This window comes from Tiliqua scincoides, chromosome 3 (assembly GCF_035046505.1).
Source record: "Tiliqua scincoides isolate rTilSci1 chromosome 3, rTilSci1.hap2, whole genome shotgun sequence".
Classification (NCBI taxonomy): Eukaryota; Metazoa; Chordata; class Lepidosauria; order Squamata; family Scincidae; genus Tiliqua; species Tiliqua scincoides.
Genome location: NC_089823.1, coordinates 89542880 through 89566049, shown reverse-complemented (window position 1 = coordinate 89566049; position 23170 = coordinate 89542880). Strand labels below are relative to the sequence as shown.

The window sequence follows — 23170 nt, the reverse complement described above, 5'->3', positions numbered from 1 at the left end:
GAACTTTTCAAGTGCAGCTGGAGCGTTTTAAAATGCTGGGATTAAAGTAAATGTTTTAATTCTTATTTCTCTAACTAGCTTAGCCATCCCCCAATCTGAGTTCAATTTGTCTTTATTCTCATTTTAGTATTTCTTGTGTATATTAGTGCCATCAATGCACATTTATAATTTTGAACTGTTTTCTTTGGACCATCGTGTATTCGTTTTGCATTTGCCACAAGATTGCCTGTGTGGTCAATGAAAAGAAACTGATCAACTAGTATGGAATTTATAGTCTAATGTGAACAGAGTCTATAGTTAAGCCTCTGAACAGCTGTCAAAATATCATGGCATTTGGTTCTACCACCCAAGACTTTGCGCTTTCTGAATTTGCAACAAATATCCCAGGGTGGGCCACATGGCATAATTTTCCATTATCTCATTAATTCTACCACCAGGTTGCAGGGATTCTTGATAGATTCTTACCCCTTTTGGAGTAAATACACAGCTTCTTTTGATATGCAAAATGCTTTCTAATACTAAATTCATTCATTCTTAACACATTGTGGGGCTGGCCCTTATTATTACTATTTGACAAACTGAGGAATTGAGACTGAGGGATAAGAGTCCAAGGTCATATAGGGCTGCTTTACAGTTAGAGTTGACTTCTATACTGCATAAGGATTAAAAAATATTTATATTTTGATGCCCTGAGCCAGAAGCTCTCACTAAATTCTAACCCAGCCATTTTCAACCACTGTGCTGTGGCACACTGTTGTGTTGTGAATGGTCTGCAGGTGTGCTGCAGGAGTTTGGGGGAGGGTCATTTATTAGTGGGGCCGTTGGGGGATGTAAGATCCTCACCAATAGCATGGTGTGCCTTGTCAATTGTCCAAAACCTGATGGTGTGCCTTGACTATTTTAGTATCTTGTCAGTGTGCCATGAGACAAATAAGGTTGAAAATCACTGCTTTAACCAAAGTAATGCCATTTTAACATCATCTCACTGACTCTGCTTTTGGTCTTAAAATGATTGTTAGCAAAAAGATGTGTGCCACCCCTCACCCAATGCCTTTGTTATAGCAATAACACAGCCTCAGGAGCCAGTTTACAAACCTTTCGCCTTCAGGCCTTCGCTTAGTGTTTTAAAGTCCCAGTTCCCCAGTATCTTGATCCTTGAAGACCAGACAGAGCTTGTCTGCATTATCTTGGAAGAGCAACACCTCACATTGTCCCTCATATCTTGTAGGCAACCTTCAGTCTCGAAAGACTATGGTATCGCGCTCTGAATGGTGGTTCTGGAACAGCGTCTAGTGTGGCTGAAAAGGCCAGTTCGGGAGTGACAATCCCTTCCACACTGGGAGGAAGTGCAGTCTGTCCCTGGTCTGTCTCCCTGGCTATGGGCCTTCCTTCTTTGCCTCTTAGCCTCAGACTGTTGGCCAAGCAGGCCGCTCAGAGGCCAGGGTTTCCCACTTGTTGAGGTCCACTCCTAAGGCCTTCAGATCCCTCTTGCAGATGTCCTTGTATCGCAGCTGTGGACTACCTGTAGGGCACTTTCCCTGCACAAGTTCTCCATAGAGGAGATCCTTTGGGATCCGGCCATCCATAGAGGGGATCCTTTGGGATCCGGCCCTCATATCACTTCTTGCTTAATGATGTCACTTCCAGCTCTCAGCAGATGTCCTGAATGCTATTCACTATATGAAACAAATTTGACACCTCTGCCTTAAGTAGAGGCATTTATAAAACAAATACATTTGTTTTAGCATATGCTTTCATGGGTTAGAGCCCTTCTTTTAGTTGCATGATGTGTTATTCTCAATTGGCAAATGTCCTGTCGGCCCAATCCTATGCATTTCTACTCAGATGTACCATTATAGTCAATGGGGATTACTCCCAGTAAACAGGAATAGAATTACAGTTTGTGTGTTTACACACATATTGGAACAGAGAAAGAGGGAAAAAATTGTTGAAAGATGAGATCAGAGGACCCTGGAATGGAAACTTAAATACAATGACAATTTACAGCTACAGTGATAGATTAATAATAATAACTGGGTATTTATTAATGGCAAATGAAGCAGCCTCCCTGGCTATGCTGTGTCAATTAACTCAAGTACTGAGACAGGAACAATGATTTCCAATTAGCAGCCACATGGGTGGGTCCAGATCTATGAACAAAGGTCCAAATGGCATGGAATGCAAGAGATGGGGTTGGGTGAGGGGCTTTATATGAAACTTAATGCATAAGATAAATACAGTGATAATTTATGTCACAAATAAAAGATAATAAGATTATTTTTTTTTCTGAACCACAATCTTACTTATGTAAACAAAACTGGGTCATTACAGTGACTGATCTACATATGTAATAGTATAATAGTGTGCTTCATATACATTGTCATGTCTTGGATGCTTGCAAATCCTTTTAAGGAAGTGAACTTCAATGCAAGCCTGTGTCTAATCTGAAGTCCCATTGAGTTCAATGAGACTCCCAGTCAAATGTGTGTACAATTGCAGCCTTTGTGTAGGAAATCTGTAATGTGATGTCAATGACTCTAGGAAGGATTTGAACCCAGATCCTTTTGTTGTCACTCTGGTCAATCAGCAGCTGTAGTTCTGGTCTCCTGTAGTCAATAGAGAGAGATTTCTTTTTCTCAAGGCAAAAAGCACAACTTGCTACTTGGTACTGCAGCCAATGGGCAAATGTTTGGTGTTCTTGTGCAATGTACACATACAGGACATTCTGAAGTACTTATTGATAAGGTAGCAATAGTCTTTTTGTTCTGTTCTGTTTTGTTCAGTTCAGCTTGCTTAATGTTTCCCAAGTGACTATTGTGGACAGTGGCACTGGACAAATACCATTTTGCCATATCACTAGGAAGGTATATCATGCCTGAACAGGCTCTAGACCTCAATGATTCAGAAAAAAAAAATGTTTATAGAAAAATAGCTCTGAGTGCTTTTCAGAGTTGAAACATTTCCACTAACATGCTGTTGCAATGAACACACACAAATATCAGTTAATCATGCAATGCACACATGATTCACATGGGCCTCTTAGATGAGTTATAATGAACGTTGTTCTCTGAGAGCCAATTATCTGAGCTGTAGTTTTGAATGTTTTCCCCCTGCTTTTTTCTGTGTTAGGTATTTATGCTGCCTAGTAGGAAGCATGACTTATAAGTAATCACATTGACCAGTAAAGGGGATCATGGGAATAAATATACAGAGCTGGGTTTCTGGTTAATAAACCTGTTGGAGTTGGTTTATTAACCAGAAACCCAGCTCCCTCTATATTTATTCCCATGATCCCCTTTACTGAAGTCAGTGTGATTACTTAAAAATCTTATGTCTTACTTATAATAAAACCTAAGTTTTATTTAAATTTCAAAACAATTCTGTGTGTAGACCCTTCATTTTCTACGACCCAAAGAAGCGGCCAGCAAGTCAACAAGAATTTATTTGAATTGACTAAACCAGTGTTTCTCAAGGTTTGTCCTCCGCAGTACCACTTTACATGGTTAACCTATTTGAAGTACCAGTGGAAATAACTGGCGATGACATCATTGCCAGTTACTTCTGGGTTGGGAGGCCAGATGTGATGCAACAAACACCAGTAAGAGGCTCAGGGTGGACGGGAGTGTCCAAGCCGAGCCTCCTACTGCTGTTTGATGTGTTGCATTCTTGGTCTCACTGCTGGGCGGCTGTCCAGGGGTTCCACAAGTACTACCAGGCACCAGCTCAAGTATCACTGGTACCTGTACCACTGGTTGAGAAACACTGGACCAAACTATTGGGATGGGATTTGAAGGCCAGGGACCTTAGAAATGAGACTCAGAATATAGAGAACTGTGAACACATTCAGGGTTTAATGTTCTGGCTCTTTCTCTGCATCCAGCAACAGACTGTAATCCTGGACTTCCCTTGTCCTACAGCCTGTGATTAATGTCGGATATTCTAAAAGACTGTCCTGTATTAAGGAACAGATTAGTCACAAACATCACAGCACGAATCCCAGTGACAGCTTTGGGTGACATAACATAGCATAGCATAATTTTTTTCTTCTTCATGTTTTCAGAGGAATACAAGAGGAAACAAAAAATCACTGTGCTGAGAATGACTGGCAACGTGGCTAAACAGATTGCCTGGAGTGAAAGTGAGTATATGCATATGCTGGGCTGTGCATGCACAGGAGCTGATGCATGTGTATTAGTTAAGAGCAGGGGTGTCAAACTCGTTTCATACTGAATGGCATTCATGATGCTTGCTGAGGGCCAAAAGTGATGTTGCTAGGCAGGAAATGATGTCATTAAACAACTCATAACCAAAAATTAGCACTTTTTCCTCACTTAGGAATTCATTAACTTCAAATGAGAGAAGAGAAAACACGCAAATCTTGATCATATTTCAAGATATGGAAGAGCCCAATTTTCGTGGGGGCTGCCCTTTAAGTACGTAGTAACACCTCAGCACTGCTCAGCAGCTGAGAGTCTGAGGGCCGGATAAAAAGCTTCCGCAGGCCATATCCGGCCTCTGGGTCTTATGTTTGACACCCCTGGTTAAGAGTATTTTTCAGTATTTTCAGTATTTGTCAGTATTTTCCAGCACTGACATAAGGGCAATGGAGCTCTGAGGTAAGGAAACAAACATTCCCTGACTTTGAGGAGGCCTCCGTGAGTGACACCCAACTGCAGGATGCAGCACATGTCCCATTGGCACCACTATGCCAGTGCTGGAAAGCACTGACATAAGGGGTTAGGATTGCGCCCATAGTGAAACAAGAAGTTACACAGTGGAACTCACTGTGCTTAAACCATCTTTTTGTTTATCTCTGGGCTATATTTTTTATACAAAACTATTGAGACCTTTGGCAGCCATTGATACTTTCTGCAGAGGTAAAGTATATGCCTATAGTTCAACTGGGCAACAGTCTGTTTAATAGAGTGTTCTAAAATAGAAGGGCCATAAGAATGCAATAAACCAGGGTCTCCAAACCCTGGCCCGGGGTCCAGATGTGGTCTGCAGTGAGCCTCTATCCAGCCCGTGGCCAGCTTCTTGTTCCCTGAAAACCTCTGCCCCACTTGGCCAAACATCACTGGAACTATGCTCTGGTTGCATCTGGAGTGTATTCAAGGGCCAGAGAGGTTAAATGAATGATCCCATTCATTCATTTATTCACTCATCTAAGTTCCAATTCTAATTTATTTAAATAAATTTTATATTTAAATTTTTTTTTTCCTGCCCTCAACACCATGCCAGATATTTAATGCGGCCCTCTGGCCAAAAAGTTTGGAGACCCCTGCAATAAACGATATGGGAACAGTAGCTCAGTAATAGAGTATATACTTTGCATGCAGAAGGTCCTGGGATCAGTTCCTCACATCTCTGGGTAAGTCTGGGAAGGACCCCTGTCTGAAACTCTGGAGAATTAGAGCACAATCCTAACCAGGTCTACTCAGAAGTCCTATTGTGTTCAATGGGACTTACTCTCAGTAAAGTGAGGTTAGGATTGCAGCCTCATTTACATAGACAATTCTGAACTAGATGGACCAATAGTGACTCATAGGAAGCAACTTCTTATGTACCCATGTGGTAGGGGAAAGAAATATTTGGGGAAGGAGGGGAATGCAATTAGGGGCAGCCAAATCCCACCAGTGTGCACGATATAGCAGTGCCAGTGGAGCATGTGCTGCATGGTATTGTGGGGGGATGTGACCAAATGGCCTGGGAGAGGTAAGTAAAAATAGTTTACCACCTGGTCACCAATGGGAGTGTGTTGGGTTGGGGAAAGGGGGATAGGATCTTGATGTGCTTGCTTTGTCCCACACCTGGTTTGGCCCAGTCCTCACCCCGGTCTTCCCCTAAACCACCCTCAAATCACTCCCACCATTAACTTACCTGCTCAGACAGGGCTTCAGGGAGCCATCAGCTGGTACCTCAGCTGGTATCTTAGTGGATCAGGAGATCCGCTGACATAGGCCCTGAATACTACTGGGCAGTAATTCTTCTATAAACTTGACTTTTTTGCAGAAATTCCTTTTGATGGGAAACATAAAAAAGATCTTGAAAAATCTACTTTTCTCCCTGCCTTCAAAAAGACCCCTGAGGAAAATGAAGGAAAGCGCAATAGGGATGGTCTTCAGTGGGACTTGGATGTGCAGCCTCTCATCTCCTCTACTAAGTGGCTTCACCTGCATGGGCTCAAGAGGAACAAGCTGTCCTTTCCTCAGATTTTGTCCCAAATTGGATTTCAGCACAAGGAAGGTAAGACACACATGGAGTGATTGTGGAAAGCAGATGTTAGCTTTGCATACCTTGCATCTTTTTTTTCATTTTTCAAAATTATGGTTGCAATTCTCTACACACTTATCTGAGAGTAAGGTCCATTGAACATAGTCTGATTTACTTCTGAGTGCACCTGTACAGGATTTTGCTGTGTGTCATGGTGTCTCCCTAATGACCTCTTTCAGATGACAGAGAAGTGGGAAAGAGAATAAAACAACGTGCAGCCCCACCTTGAGGACTGAAACCCAGAACAAGGTCAAGGTTTAGGTCCTGCTGGACCTTTTGACCACATTTTCTGTGTTTGTACAATCTAACAAAAAAAGTTAGAAACCCAGAAAAATGTATTCCAGCCAACCCACCCACACATATGTATGTCAACCTTTTGTACCATGCTTACATCCTGAAAAGATGAAGAAGTTTTTACTCTTGAAGTTTACAAAAGTCTCCCTGTGTGGTTGTGTGGGATCTACTTTCAAGAACTGGTTTGCAAGAATAACACTACACAATGGAAACCACACATGTAAAACTTCCATTTGTATTCTAGATTATGTGTCCATCTTGGGAAAACTTGTGGCTTCCCGCTATGCAAACGGACTATATCGTCAGTTTGTGACACCACAAGATGGCAAGCTGTACAATGTAAGTGTGACAGATTCATGGTTTCCTAGAGTATTAACTTTCTTCCTTTTTGTAAGATAATATGATGTTGACAGAATGAGGTGCCTAGAACAGATCAGTAACCTGCCTTATGGCTGTAAAAAGGGGATGACTGATGTTCTTTCATGTTGGACTGGTGCTTGCAGAATTCGGGCTGACTTGTTGATTCTTGTTTGGAGAATTCCCACCTCCCCAACTGAGGATGCAAGTAACAGGAAAGAGCCTAAGGCTGGATGTCAGATGAGAGGTTTTAGTTTGATCTATCATTTTCAGTGATTTAGCAAAGAGCCACTGCCCTGGATAATTTTCAGATTTTGAATTTCCTTTCTTCATTATAGTTTCATAGGGTGAATGGTCTATGCAAAAAACTTGATTTGGGTGGAAGATTCAATTCTTATAATAGTTTGGAATACTGATTGGACTTGTTAGTAAATATGCTTTGTATAATAATGTTCCAGTTTGACTTCAGGTTGTATTTGGCTTCAGAAAACAAGAACAGATTCAGCTATCTGCAACAAAGCCATCCCTGTTAATATTTATGGGCTTGCCACATACTTCATGTAGACATCCTTGAAATCAATTTGTAAGGTCTCAGTTGGGGGGTTTTGCCTGCACCTTTAAATGCCCCATGGCATTGAAAGGGTTGCAATACTTCTCGTTCTGCTGCTTGCTTAAAGCAGTGTTCTCTGACCTTGGGGTCGGGACCCCAATGAGTTCCTGAAGCCTCTGTTGTGGGGTTGTGGCAACTTACAGGAATGAAAAAGGTTGAAGGCCACTAGACTAGAGCCCCACCAGGTAAAGGGGGAGACATCTGGTGTACCCCTCAGGATCCAGGAGATTGTGCACCAGTCCTGCTCAGATCTTTAGCAATTGTGGTAAAATAGCTTTCACTAGTGCCAGGGTTCATGGTAACTTTTTCTGCTCTCTCTGATAAGAGTATTTGGTTACAGTGAACAGTGCTGGAAGGGCGTAATGGGATGGGGAGTGGATGGCAGTGGGGGCAGGAAGATGGTGTTCTGGGAGGGGGGCAGGATCAATGGTGGGTCCCCAGTCTCTTACTTTATTTACTGGGGTCGTGGCATGAAAAATGTTGAAGACCACTGGCTTCAAGTATACTGTTTTCTTTCTCTCTCTTTTTTAAATGTAGCTGACAGCCAAAAAAGATCTTCTGTGTCATTTTATGGATTGTCTTAAGGTAGCTATTGAACTGTATAAACAGAGGATGGAATGGCTAACAACTGAAAGCCGGCAACTATTTGGTGTGATTCAGGAACAGAGCATCACCATTGTACTGGATTTTGGCATTGCTTCTGGAGATCAGTTTGATCTGTGTCGAGAAGCCCTTTCCATGGTCCTCAGGCAGCAAGTGTCCCAAATCGCAAAATTTAACCTCATTCAGTAAGTAAGAGGAATGAAGTTTTATCTCCCATGCTTTATTGAGCGTTACCAGCACTCTGTAATCTACAGCTCTGTATTAAGATAAGAGTGGGCAATTTGGAAATGTGTCAGAGAGATATGCTTGGTGGATACAATTACACTTTGTCTGCAATGCCATTTATCTGATACTGTGAGTGGACAATCTCCTTTTTATGGGATGATATAAGATCTCCATCAAAATGGTGGCAATCTTTAAGTGGAGAAGATTTACTTCCAGCCCTGTATCTTTTTTTTTTTTTTTAATAACTGAAGTCTTAAATGGCATTCTTTCCACTTCCTTAAAATCTGTAACTTTCAAAAAAAAAATCTGTCACATATACACATACTGAGCAACTGAACAGGTCCTTCTTTATCACTGGTCTCTTTCATCTGACCAGGATGACCAGGAATCCTGATTGAGTGAACATAGAATTTAACAAGGGTGAGTTATCTCAAAATAAGTGGTATGGCATTGAGTGCACTTTTGAAACAAGAACTATATGAGAAAAACACCTCCTCTCACACTTACTGTGTAGATAGCAGCAGAGAGACGTGATGCTTCCCAGTCCTGCTTGTTTTGAGAACCTGGCCAATGAAAGGAATTTCCTGGGACTATAGGAAAGGACAACTATCCGTAGCACTGGTTGGTTTAGCACAAATACATGCTGTGCATCAGGATCGTATGTGCCTTATGTAAGAGGGTAATTGACCTAGTGTCGTGAGAAGAGAAGTTGAATATTCTGATGTCTAATAACTCATTAAAAAAAATGGTTCAAAAATGTGTTCATACTCTGTTGTAGGGCTATAGCTCAGTAATAGAATGCATGGCTTCTGGTTTAAATTCCAGTTCTTCCAATACTAAGGGGCAAGACTGCCTGAAACTCTTGATCTGGTTTGAAACCCCCTGCCAGTCAGAATAGACTGTATTGGGCTAGATGGACCCTTGACCGTAAGCGTAAATGCGGTGGTCTCTTAAACCTGCAGTCGTATGCCTTGTCTTTGACTTCAGTGAGTCTAAAGGCTGATTTACACAAAACGTTTGAATGGCAAAATGTTTGTGTGGTATCGATTATGAATAGAACTTTCTCACAATGGAGAGAACAGAGTTTTCTCACAAAGTAATGTTAAAATGGGGGTCAAATTCTGCCCCAGTTGCTGCTTCAGTGTTTGTTGTGGGAAAATTCATTGATTTATACTTGCATGCATTATTCAGCATTGATTGCCCTATGTGTAGATTTTCCTGCTTCAAGTCAGATATTTTATGCATCTGAACCCCAGAACTGTAGTGTAAATTGACTGATTGACCATGTTTATTTGGAAGATTGTGTCTTCTTTTATTTATTTATTTACTTTTAATGTGTTTTTTTTAAGAAAAAACTTTCATTTAGCTCTTCAGTTGGAGCATTTCATTTTTTTTGTGGTTGTGGATTATTTCTTACATTTTCCTCATGGAACTGGTATTCCATTGACTTTATCACAATTTATAAACTTGATCACAATTTGTAAACTTTGCTTCCAAAGCGATGGCAGCCAACTGGGAGTTGCTATGTTCACAATCAGTATGAAGTAAATCTGCATACCTGTTGCCTGAGAGACACAATATAGATGCCTTACAATGATGACACATCAAGAAAATTTAATGTAGTAAAAAGTTTCCTCAGACCTTGATTCTTATGTAGTGAACACAGCTGTTGCTTGAGTCAAACAAATTGTATGTTAATTTATGACCATGTTTATTTTGGCTTAGGATGCTGCCTCATCCTGAATCAGATCATTGGCCCACATAGATTATTATTGTCTATTCCAGTGGTTCTCAAATTTTTTAGTGCTGGGACCCACTTTTTGGAATGACAATCTGTCAGGACAATTTGGAAGGACTGCAAGTGTCCTGTAAGGACTGTAAGACATCACCTGGAAGTGATGTCATGGCTGGAAGTAACATCATCAAGCAGGAAAAATTTTTTAGCACCCCTCATATAACAAAATCAAATCGAATTAAGTAAGTAGGTAAATTAAAAGTTTACAATAAGTATAAGTTTAAAAATTTATTCAAAATAAGGAACCACACTCCTAACCCTCCCAAGCAGTTGGTAATCTATTTTAAAATAATTCCCCAAACTTTCCAAAGGCTGCAATCCTATCCACGCTTACCCAGGAGTAACCTCATTGACTGTCGTTAAAAGCATACATGTAGTGTACATTTTGTGTAAAAGTACAGATCTGTCACATTTACCCAAATGCAGTTATATTTGGTAACATCATGTCTAATATATTAAAAATAAAATGCACCTTGAAATGAATGGGAACCCACCTGAAGTTAGCTTGTGACCCACCTAGTGGGTCCAGAGCCACAGTTTGAGAAACACTGGTCTACTTCAACTGCTAGAAGCAAACCATGGTTTCAGAGAAGGATCTTTCCCAGCCTACCTAGAGATATCAAGGATCAAGGCTATCAAGGGTCCTTGTATATTTAAAGCATGTGCTCTACCACTGAGCTACAGCCCTCCCCAGTACTTCTCTTTGGGCCCAATCCTACCCAACTTTCCAGCATCAATGTAACCGCAATGCAGCCCTGAGGGTAAGAGAGCAGACATTTTCTTACATTAAGAGCGCAATCTTAACCAACTTTCCAGCACTGGCATAGTTGTTCTAGTGGGGCATGTGCTGCATCCTGCAGTTGGGTGGCAACCACAGAGGCCTCCTCAAGGTTAGGGAATGTTTGTTCCCTTACCTTGGAGTTGCATTGCCCTTATGTCAGTGCTGGAAAGTTGATTAGGATTGTGTCCTGAGGAGGTGACTACCCCCCCCCCACTGCAGCACGCAGCACATGCACTATTGGCATGGCTGCATCAGTGCTGGAAAGTTGAATAGGATTGGGTTCTTAGTGTATTCTGGGATCAGCAACTGAAATCCCCTGTACTAAATCCAGCCTCCTAAGGAATACTGACTGGCCCTTAAAGCATGGGCAAAAAGAGTGCTGTGGCTTGTCTTCCATCCTGACTCCATTTTCAAATGTTGGGGGAACCTCAGGGCTGATCCCATTGTAACAGCTATCTGACAATCGGATCTTTAGCACAAAATTCTTTTGATCAGTGCTGTGCTCTAAAGCCCTCTCCTTTTTCTCATAGGCAGCTGTCAGACAGGGAGAGTGAGCCAGACTTGGTCGCTGCATGTCAATCAAAGTAATTTGCCTGAGAAAGTCTGCAGACATTTTTCTGGACATTTGGCACTTAGATCATATGTCTTGTCTAGACTGTGGATAAGGACCCCTTCCCCCAATCCCCCAGGTTGATGCCTGGACATAGATTCCTTTTAGTTTGCAAGTTCACTATTGCACGGCAGTTTGGTACTTCCTCTGAATGTTTTAGCTGCTGTCCTTGTGCAGAGCTACTGAAGATTTCGTCAAGTGGCAGGAGAAAGCTGTTCCTGTGACCAAACATTCTGTAGAGGCTGCTGTTGAATGGCTCTGGGAGCTGGATCCCATGTCAGCTGTTTGCCACACGGGCCCCACAGAAGCGATCATGGAGGCATTGTTTGATGAAACGGTAATCGTATGCATATTTCCAGAAGTCTTTAGAATTATGGCTAAGGATGTCCAATGAAAATAGATTACAAGTGTAGAATTCCAGTGAAGAATTATGAAGAGGCTAAATACTAATAAAAGAACATGGGGGCTATTTAGAAAGAATTTCTTTCAAGCTGATCTGCAGATGAGAGCCTACCAATATCATATGTACACAACAGTATCACATTCTGAAAGCGGGAGCTTTGTTTTTTACTTTCCACGGAGCAAATGTTTCCATGACATTAAGGAGCATCGTTAAATTGTTATATGTGTTTGACAATCTTTTCAAGTGTATATCTCTCAGAGCTGCATATACTTACTATTCCTGTATTATACAGGGCACATAAGTCATGTTTGTTGGCTACTGGGAATCCTGCTCAACCTTTCTCCTAACTTTTTGACGTTGCCAGTCACTGTTTCAGCATATCTTAAGTTTTTCTTTCTCCACCACAAGGGCTAGAAACTTGCTTTTTAATGAAAATTGAATTTTTAGATATTGAATTTTGCAATATATCTTTTTCTGCATCTGTGCAGTCATGCAACTGCAGATTACACACAGTCCAATCATCTCTCTCCACAGAAGTGTGAACCGAACAGCCCAATCCTGAGTTTCCTGGCCCCTTCTGGAGCAGCAGTGCCAAAGCAGCTGCTGCTGTGTCTTAACAGTAGAGAAAGAACTGGAGGTCTCCTTGGGGGAAGAGGACTTTCCCTGGGGAAAGCCCCAAGCCCTGCAATGGGGCTTCTCAAATCTGTGCTGGCTATTTTGCTGGCACAGTTTTGAGAGACTCCATGTCGGGCCTCTGGTTTGACCTGGAGAGCAGAATCCGGCTGAGCAGAGCTCTGCCAATCCCTGTCCCCTCCTGATCATTGGTTCAGCTTGGTTCCTCCCGCCTTCCCACCCTTCCCCCGCCCTTGTTCCACCCTTCCCCCCCAGAAGCCACCAACATCTGGTGGTTGAACTTGCACATCCACTTCCTGCCAGCACTGGTCTAGCGCCTGACTATAAGGAGCACCGGGTGCAGTAAATGTGCTTCGTTGCATGTTTACGACACCCAGCACTGGCCAAGTTCGGGATTGGGCCCTAAATTACCCTGTACAGATGGAGCACCAATCTCTTGATACGGCCTGCTGGAGTTTCAGTCTCTTCTGAATGTGGAGAGATGGAGGAATTTGTGGGAGTAGGTTGGGAATTGTTATTTCCCAACAATACTAGTATAACCTTTTTACTTTGCTCTACCCGGTATACTGTTTTGTAATAGCTAAATTTTGATCATTGGTTCAGCTTTGATCTGCAGAAAGGCTTTTAATGAATGCTTAGTAAAACAAATGATAGCAGCAAACAGGTATAGTGGGTGGAAAACCTGCAAATAGCTCCAAATGACAAGAATTAGCAACAGGTACAAGTAGTGTAGCTTTCTGGCCAATCATTCCTTGATTGAAGTACAGTATGTACGCATTTATCTATGAGCATGTGTTTGTGGGCAGAATTTGTCCTAATCAAGATACAGGTAGAATTAGCAGCAGTAGTCTGATGTGATGTCCGTTTATACCTGCATATTGCTACTAATGTCAACGGGAATTATTTCCGAATTGCACTGGGGCGGGTGGGGGGGGGGAGGGAATGGACACCAGTCACTATCCTAGTAACTGATTCTCTTTCCTCATGTGCCATCACAGCTTATTTGTTAAAATGCACCCAGATATTAACTATGCTATTAAGCATAGATGATATCTACCTGGGACTGTTGGGAAGGATTAGATATATGCCACAGTGTATTGATTCCCTGCAATCCCCATGGAGCCTTTGTTCAGCCTGTGGTGATCTCTTGTATTGCAGACCAGGGAAATGGGATTGGATGAGTTCATGCATTTTCTATTTGTGCATTCCTTCCTGTCTGATGCAAAAACAATGCCATATGGAGTTCACAGGGAGTTCCTACACACATCCATACTTAGGATGAGCTCTGGCATCACTGAAAGTCAATCAGCAATTTCCAGATCTCTGTAGAACAGGGCTTGGGCATATCCCACTGATATCCATAGCAGTTCAAAGTGCTGCTTTAAATGAGTAGTACTTTAATTTGTGCATGTGCACTGTGGTGTCTAGCTTTTTCATGTACTTAGCCAGAATTTGTTTCCCCATTTTCCAAGTCTTGGCTTGTTAAATGCCATGGATGCATCTGTTTTTTTCGTACTGTTGGGCCAGGAGGGATCTTAGAAGCCTTTCCATGTACTCAGAGCTCACTACAAGTCCTCTGAGTTACAAATGTATTACTAATTTTGCTGTGACTTGCCCTGTTACAGACAGAAGCGGTGTACTACTTTGCTGTGGGTGATATGCCAGAATGCGTGAAGTACTTGCTCCTAAAGAAGATTTCAAGGAGCCCATGTCCAATCCACACAGTGTCCTTTAATGCCAGGGAGGAAGATACAATTAGTTTCTTAAAGGAGCTGAGTCAACTCACCAATGGCAGGTATGAGGTAAATGTAATATTTAATGCTCTCAGGGCCATTTTGTGAATGGGTTCACAAATCCTTGCTGATGCTGTGCTTCTGTTTTGATTTAGACCAGGGGTGTCCAAACATTTTGGCAGGAGGGCCACATCATCTCTCTGACACTGTGTCGGGGGCCGGGGGGGAAAAGGAATTAATTTACATTTAAAATTTGAATAAATTTACATAAATGAATTTATTAGAGATGGAAGTTATATGAATGAATGAAGGTCTTGCAGTAGCTCAAGGCCTATAAAAAGCCTTGTACAAAGCAAGACCAGCCTTTCCTTTGCTGCCATTGCTGCATCACAGATGTGAAACAGCAAGTAGCAGAGGGAGCCCTCATCCCACAGCTCAGGTGAAAGGTCGAACAGTCGTCCTCATGCTGAAAGCAGTTGCATCGAGCCAGCATGGGCTCCAGCAAGTCTCCGGAGGGCCAGAGGCTCATTGGAGACTGGGGGCTCCCTGCGGGCCTGATTGGGAGCCTCCGAGGGCCACAAGTGGCCCCCGGGCCGGGGTTTGGGCACCCCTGATTTAGACTATGCATGAGTGCAAACGATCTGTGCAGAGAATTGGTTTGGAGACTCCCCCCCCCTTTGTATGGTGCTTAAAATGGTGGGACCTGAAACCTTAATTGGGCTGTAGTGGAAAGACGTGGGCTGGTGAGAAGGAAGTGGAGCAATCCCCACCTACCTTTCCCTTCCCCAGTACCACCTGTTTACTTCCTCCTAGGTGATTTAAACAAACAGGCTGAGTGAAGCATGCTGGAAGAAGAGTCCTCTTCTGCTCCCAGCATACTCTGCCCAAGTTGGTTGGTTGATCCTGCACAGCACTGGGTGGGGTGAGAAATGTAAGGAATGGTTGAGGGTTGAGCCACCTCCTTCTTGCCCATCTAGCTGCAGCTGGTCCCACCCAGCAGGAAAGGAGGAGGCAGGGGCAGAGATGTAAGAATCATGTTTTGAGCTGTCTCCTGGAAGGGGAGCAATAAGAACAGCTTCACTGAGGCCCCCTGTTGCTTCTTTTGCCTGCACCACTGCTGCAGTTGCTTGTGGCAGCAGTACTAGAAGAAGCGTTGGGTTACTGCTACCCCAGCCTTCCTCTTGCTTGCTCTCGGAGAGAGGCAAAAGGATTGCAGTGCATGGTGAAGTGGCTTGTTATGTGGTGAACCAGGGTGGATTGCAGTCAGGCCTGGACAGTTGTCTTTCAGTCAGTGTCTCAAAGCAGCCACTTCAGTCTGCCTCATTGCTGGACCAGCCCTGTCCTCAGGAAGCCCTGAGAACAATGCATCGGGGTTGAGGTACTCTAGGGATATGATAGATAAGTTGTCCGTGGTCTGTAAACATGATCAGAAGGTCAGAGTGACTAAAAGGCAGTGACACATAACTCATGTAGTAAGCTGATACACAAGAAAGTGACCATTCAAAGATGCCATATCATTCGCCTTTATTTTCTGAATGAATCTAGTTTTGGCATCTTCATTGCAAGGATGTGCCACAACAGGAATTTCTGAGTTGCAAAGAAGGCACAAAGGAGAGTCACAGCACAAGTTTATGCATATCTACTCAGAAGTAAGTCCCATTCCGCTCAGTTGGGCTTACTCCAGGAAAGTGCGCATAGAATTGCAACCTCAGTGAGTATAGTGCAGTGACGCTTGTTCACATCAGGCACTATAGTGATGATTTCAACTGGATGCATATTCACAAAGGTGGCTCACAGATTAAAATGCTTCATCCATCAGGTTCCATGCATTTATTGAGAGAATGGACTATGAAGACCTGATGGGGCAAGTAAACCAGGACAAGGATGAGAGAAGTCGATCTATGCAGAACGCAAGAAAATTGAAAGGGGGCCAGCCTGCAGGTAAAAAGAACAATGATGACAACCCAGGATTATTTGTCATTCTTGGCATCTTCACATTTCTTGGCAAAATCACATTTTCATCTAGAAGAGCTACTGTGGTTTAATGGAGGTGACGTGGGGGGGAGGAATAATCCTTTAACACAGCATGGAGAAAGAAAGGCTACTGTTGTGCTTGTTGGAAAAGAAGATAAAGAACAGTGCTGGTATAGTCAGTAGTGTGGTATGGTCAAGAGCGGTGTGTGTGTATTTGCTAAGGAAAGAGTCAGTAACATAAAGTGCCCTGCAACAGAGGAACTTGTTGCTTGGAGATCCTCCAAGACCAGAGTCTGTGTATGTTTCTGAGGTAACACTTTTCTGAGGGAAAGTACAAATCTTTTCATTTCAAGCTGCCATTTTAATATTATTGTTATAATAAATACAGTATTTATATACTGTTTTTCAACAAAAAAGGTTTATGAAGCAGTTATATGTAGCAGAATAAATGAAGAGGTTGTTCCATGTCCAGAACAGTCCTGAAAAAAGGATGCAACGAAGGCACCAGCAAATGTCCCCTGGAAAATGGTGCAATGCTGGGGTGAGAATAGGAACAGTTGCTTTCCACCCACTTGAAAGGTGCCTCTTAACAACATGTAATGCCACATGGATGGTATGGATCAGATCTGTGCTGTGGCAGTAGGGGGTATTTCACCCTAACCATCATTCTCTTTCCCATTGAATATTATGTCCCTGAAACCACTACTTAGTGCTAAAAGTGCAGTGTGCCATAATGAATAGTCACTTCAGGGGCATGATTTTCTACAGGGAAGTAGCATGGAGGTTAAGGACCAGATACCCACTACCTCTGTGACACAGTCCCAATTCAAAAGGTGGTCCTGTGTGGCTGCTACGTGGTAGTAAACATCAACTTGTAATTCCACAGTGAGCCATTTCATGTCACATGTAGTTTGACAAAAGGAAGTACTTCTCCACACAGTACACAATTAATCTGTGGAATTCACACCCACAGGATGTAGTAATGTGGAGGACTGAATTGCTGGTCTCTCCCCGGTTATTAGTCATGCTGGCTATGAGTTACCTCCAGGTGCAGTGGTGGTATGCCTCAGTTCCAGGTGCAGGAGAACAGTGGTGGGAGAGAAGTTGACCTTTGTATCCTGCTTGTGGGCTTCCCAGAGGCAGCTGGTGTACCTCTGTAGGCAAAACGATGCTGGACTAGATGGGTCTTTGTACTGGTGCAGCAAGTGTACCGATAAGCACTTATGACCTAGTCAGCAGTGGCAAATTCCTTGCCATATTGTAATCAACATTATTATTATTATTAATAGTATTAACATGCATAACATTAACATGCATATGGGTTTGTGTACATTAGTGACATATAAGGAGAACAGTAAAACAACAACCTGGAAACTGTGTCAAAACTGTGCATGCACCAATTCTGACATCTAAGTTCATCTGAAAGGCATTTCGATGGAACACCTGGTAGCGCCCACCCATAGAACAATAAAAGGATCAGGGGGACAGTTTTAACCATATTATAATATTGTGCTTAGCATTTGTACAGAGTGCAAAGCACTTCACATACCTTATCTTGATAGAATCTTTGTTAACTACCCCCAAGGTATTTAAGTATGAGATTATGGACAACTTGCAGTTGGGGAGTGGAAGCTGTGAGGGAGTGGCTTGCCTTTGGTCACCGGTGGCTGGTCTTATGACCGTAATAAAGATTTACTACTACTACTTTGGTCACCGCATGACCTTATGGCAGATTCAAAGTGGGGAAATCCTGATTCACAGTTCAGTCTCGTAGACACCACGCTACAGCAGCCCTCAGTTTTATAACTGTGCAGGCTGATGAATGGTTCGTTGTGCTGTGTGGGAGGAAAAAGATCACAGCATTCTATTTCAAGTCCATTTTCAATTAATTGTGCAGGACACCCCCTATTTCCTGTCTTTTGGGGAAGAGTGAAATGACAATTTTCTGCTTAAGTTCTATGTATTACTAGGCTGGAGATTCATGAAAAATACAATTGGCCAATGAAGAGGAGGGGAAAATCTATCACATAAGGGTGGCAGTTCATATATTCCATCAATTTAGTTTTGACAAGGTGAATAAAAATCCAAGCGCTTGATAACTTAAAAGAATGTTTGACAAACTGTGTGTGTGAACAGAAAAGAGTGTACTATGGGAAGGAAACAGTCTCTATTGAAACCTGATTTATATGAGTGGAAGTCATATATATGAGTGCCATTTCCAAATGGCAATGTTGACTTACATCCAGGCAACTCATACAGACAATTGCATTCAGGCTATATGTGTCTTTTGCATCATGTGATATTTTACACCAGTACAAGTACTGTACTTATATCGATACAATCAAGACTTGCATCAACAGATTTACATCAATATATTTGTAATATATATATAAATTTTGCATCAATACAAGATGATTTTGGCTGCAATCCTATGCACGCTTTCCTGGGAATAAGCCTTCTGAGCAGGCATGCATAGGAACATACTGTTCATTCATTCATTCATTCATTCATTTTGCCATGTACTTCATATATTGAAGTAGCTTCATGATGTTGATGGTTGCCAAGTTACAGCCCAATCCTAAGCTGCCCGGTGTGTGGGGCTGCTGTGGTGCCTAAAATGGTTGCCGCAGTATCCTAAGTGTGCTGGACAGCCGCTGGTGGCTCCTTGGGAAGAGGACATTCGTCCACTTGCCTCAGATAAGAAAAGTAGCCCTGTGATGGGCTGCTGCAAAATCAAGAGCCTCCATGGTGGTCCGCAGGGCCCGACACAGAGTTCAGGATCCAGAGGAGCTGAGTTCCACTGGTTCTGCCCTCCTTCTGTCCTGCTCCCTCCCCCCAGCACACCTCCTCTCCACCAGCTGCTCTCCCCTCCTCTGCCCCATAATGCCTCTTCCACGCCTCCCCACACGCCCCCACCTACCTCTCTGCTGCCCAGCGGTTCGGGCGACCACTGAGAGGCGGAGCACCGGCTTTCCACCGACGCTAGCCCAGCATCAGCTGGCAGTGAGCTGGTGCTGGGCTGGTGCTGAGGGCTTGCAAATGTGCTTTATGGCCCATTTGCAACAGCGTGTGCTAGCAGTGAGCCAGTGTGCGCTGTTGACGATTGGCTCTTAGTTGGCAACTCACTAACAAGTTGCCGTATTTTGAACTAACTCAGGGTTTTCTGAACTCTAGTTCAGTAGTTCAACCTAGTTCAACCTAGTTCATCTGAGGAAGAGCTCTTATTCTAGCCTGTATTCTACTTTCAGAGTGGGTAATAATGAGCTAATTTAAATAAAAAACTTGTTTCTCAAAACTTGTTTCTCAAAAATCCCCTATAAATTAAAATAACTATGTATTTGCTTGCTCCTTTCAAAACTCATGCCCAAACAAGTTTTATGCAGAAGATCTTTTCAAAACCTCATGCAGAGTAGCTGCTTTGTGTAGCGGATTCCAGGAGTTATATATTTGCCCTCTTCTTTCAACTGTCCTTAAAAAAAAAAAAAAAAAGCTCTTGTCCAGAGAAGAGGGGCACTGTTTTGACTTCTGGAGGGTGCAAAAATGTCTGCTTCTGTCAGATATCATACCCATCCCACCCTAGGAAAAGATTGACCCATAACTCTGAATTGGCAGCAGGCACCGTGCTGGGTTTAAACATGAACCCAGGTTGAAATATCCACATGGTATTTCACGGTATGGTGGCTTGGTTTTCTGGCTCATAGTGAGATGTAAACAGGGGGACAGTCCCTGAAATATGTAGGGTCAAAGAGAGCACATTGCGTTGTGCCCTTGGAGTTGCAGAACAACAGAGAACCCCATTATCCTGGAGCATAATGAATATTAATTATAAATATATAAGAATGTAAAACGTAGGCAAAGGAAGAATATCAGTCTTTCCCTCTTTCTTTCTTGGAAGTACTGTGTGTCCTTTATTCAGATGTCTTTTACTAAGAAATGTGAAACGTCTAGGAGGGGCAACTTTCTAATTCCCCTTATTTCAGTTTGATTCAGCAGCAGTTTAACAATTGCTTACAGTGAACAGAGCCTCCTTGCTGGATTCCATTGTAAGAGGGAAATTTTCCTTCCCCTCTCCCCAAGTGTCAAGTTTATACTTCAGTGGATGGACTGAGAGCTGCTGCTGCTGAAAGGAAGGGCCCAGGCATAATTTTATGACTGAATTGCTGAGTGGTTTTAATCACCCCACAAATGTGGTAGTCTCCTCGAATTGCTTTGTATGCCATGTCTTAATGCTTTGATGGAAAAAAATTTACACATTAAAAGAGAGCACAATTAGTCTTGTGCTTTTACCTAGCATTATAGCTGCAGTTATGACATCATGCCCAGCCAATCGGAAAGTTCCAACTAGGTCTGAGAGGGTGAGAGCGATTTTGCAGCAGAGAAGGCACTGGAGCGGTGGCTTGTCTTGCTTGTTTGGAGCCTATTTACAGAGTGCTTCCTGAAAGGATGCACTACAAAATAAGGATAAGAAAAACAGAAATATGGCATTCCAACATGGACTTTCCTGGGTCCTGAGCTGTAACATCCAAAATGGTCCTCATTCTTTTCTTCTGGTGACTAGGGTGGTGACATTGCCCCCCCTCTCAGGCTATACAGTTGTACTGTGCATCCTAGAACAATGATACACCAGACGACTCAATGTTAGATGCAACGGTGTCGCTGGGGGTGGCACTGCCCAGTGTGGAGCTTGGCAATCCAGAAGTGTGGCGGTGACATGATGATGCCATCACGTCACTTCCGGATTGCTGAGTTTTTGCTGTTGGAGGGAGGAGAAGTTGGCCGTGACATCATATTTTGTGTAATAGAGACAAGCAAATAAATCTTGAACAGTGCATCCTCACAGATCTAAGAAATGTATAACCATTCAGTGTAGCATATTTTTCTTAACAAGTACCTGCATTTGGTACTTGTTAAGTACCAAGCTTAACGGAACTCGTGAAGGAGTTGATCTGCTGTATCTGACCTGTATCTGCTGCCTCCCTGTGATGGTGGAAAATAAAAGTGGGGTTTTGAACACCTTGAGCATCTTCAGAGCAAAGGTGCTATATAGGTATTTTGAAATGAATATATAAAATATGCCGCAACATGTCTGTAGGCCAAAAATGTGTGTTTGGGTTAATGTGTAAATGGGCCTATTATAAAATTGTTTCTGAACTATAAAAGAGGTTGCCCATCTTGCTTGGTCCGAGTACCTGCTTGTTTTGTGTTTGGCATTTGTGTTTGGAAAAGCAAAGCTTTCTAGCAGCAAAGGTCTTTTTTAGTCTGCTACATCTTCCCAGTGTTGCTTCCCAAAGGGATCATCAGTGTATCTTCCCTTTTGATCTCTCTCTGGGCAAAAAAAAAAAAGCTTGGATTTGACAGCTGTCCAACATACCAAGCATATGCAAGAAAATGCCAGTCTCAATCTGCATAATACATATGCTGTGTTTTTCTGCGTCAGTGTGGTTTACTGAATCAGCAAGGCAGAGCTCAATTTGCTCATGAAATTAATCCCAAGAAATTATTTCATTTCTTTATTGCTGAGTTGGAGATGCCCAAAGGAAATCAGATAGTAACTTTCTCTCTTTCTCTTTGAGTGGATTAAAGCCCTAATTCAAACAACGTTTTGCGTCTGTGGCCACCATAGTTTTCATTCATTTTGTGCTGCCACAGACAGTTGGTCATGTACATATTAAACCTTGTGTTGAACTCAGCTCCATGTTCAGAGCCAAAATCAACAACAGCTGCCTTGAGCATTTGCTTCAGCATGGGAAAGGTGGGACATAAATTTTTACAAACAAACAAACAAACAAACAAACAAACAAACAAACAAACAAACAAACAAACAAACAAACAAACAAACAAACAAACAAACAAACGGATTATGTGAATACATTTTCTAGCAAACTCAACAGGCAAACTTACGGTACTTCTGAGTGAGGAAATTCCTCATTGAACTTGATGGGTGTTTCTTCCAGGAAAACATGCTTACGGTTGTGGTAGAAACATGTAGGCTGGTATGTTTCTGGGCAAAGCCAGTGCAATGTCTTTGAACTGTATCTTCTTGGGATGAGACTACATGGGATGCAAGTTTGTTCAATAGAAGTCGCCTTCTAGCTTGGTTCCCGTATCTAGATTAGCCTGCTGTGATTACAGGTGCTGGTGTACGATGACTGATATTAGTACAACTAATGATTACTGAGCACACGTCTCTCTTCAAACAACAATCACCTGAATGTTTTAAGCAGCTCCAAGTGATTATTCTAAAGTGATTAACATCCCAATCCTGAGCTCCCATGGCGTGCAGCTTCAGCGGCACCGAAAATGGCTACCGCTGCTTTCTGCTTGCCATGGGCTACCGCGGGGACTTTTCTCCCCTTCTCCTGGGTAAGGAATGTAGCCCCACAATGGGGCTACTCATTTCACTGTTGACCAACAAGTCAGTGGTGACGTAAAGGCATTTGTGTAGGGTGCCAAGCTTCACACAAACGGACAGGATCCGGTGGAGCAGAGCTCCATGGACCCGCCTCCCTCCCTCCCCGCTCCCTCCCCAGCACGCCTCCCGCCCGCCCTCTCCCCACCTCCCATCTCCCCGTCACACCTCCTCCCCACCCTCTCCCCGCCCTCCCCCCACCTCTCCCCACTCCCTGGAACGCCTCCCCCCATGCCCCCACTTTCCTTACTGTGGCTCAGTGGTCCGTGTGACCACTGAGCGGCGGAGGTACTAGTCCAGCGCTGGCCAGCGCTGGGCTAGCATGGACACTGACCCCGCATTAGGCCTCGCAAACGTGTCTTACGGCACATTTGTGACAGTGTGCGGTGCATCAAGCTCAGGATTGGGCTTTAACTCTGCTCCTGCTAACTGGGCAAAGAGACATGCTTTAAAGTGCTGTCCTCTTTTAT

At 43.0% G+C, this 23170-nt stretch overlaps 1 protein-coding gene across 1 annotated transcript in view; it reads left to right on the top strand.

Annotated features, from left to right (window-relative positions):
• Positions 1 to 2187: 2187 nt before the first annotated feature.
• Positions 2188 to 23170, top strand: part of VWA3B (von Willebrand factor A domain containing 3B) — an 81450-nt gene continuing 60467 nt past the window's right edge. Inside the window, exons 1-8 of the mRNA XM_066621325.1 lie at positions 2188 to 2197; positions 4061 to 4138; positions 6013 to 6246; positions 6812 to 6906; positions 8072 to 8322; positions 11726 to 11885; positions 14210 to 14379; positions 16137 to 16258. Coding sequence (XP_066477422.1) covers positions 2188 to 2197; positions 4061 to 4138; positions 6013 to 6246; positions 6812 to 6906; positions 8072 to 8322; positions 11726 to 11885; positions 14210 to 14379; positions 16137 to 16258 — 1120 coding nt within the window. The remainder of the gene's footprint in view (positions 2198 to 4060; positions 4139 to 6012; positions 6247 to 6811; positions 6907 to 8071; positions 8323 to 11725; positions 11886 to 14209; positions 14380 to 16136; positions 16259 to 23170) is intronic.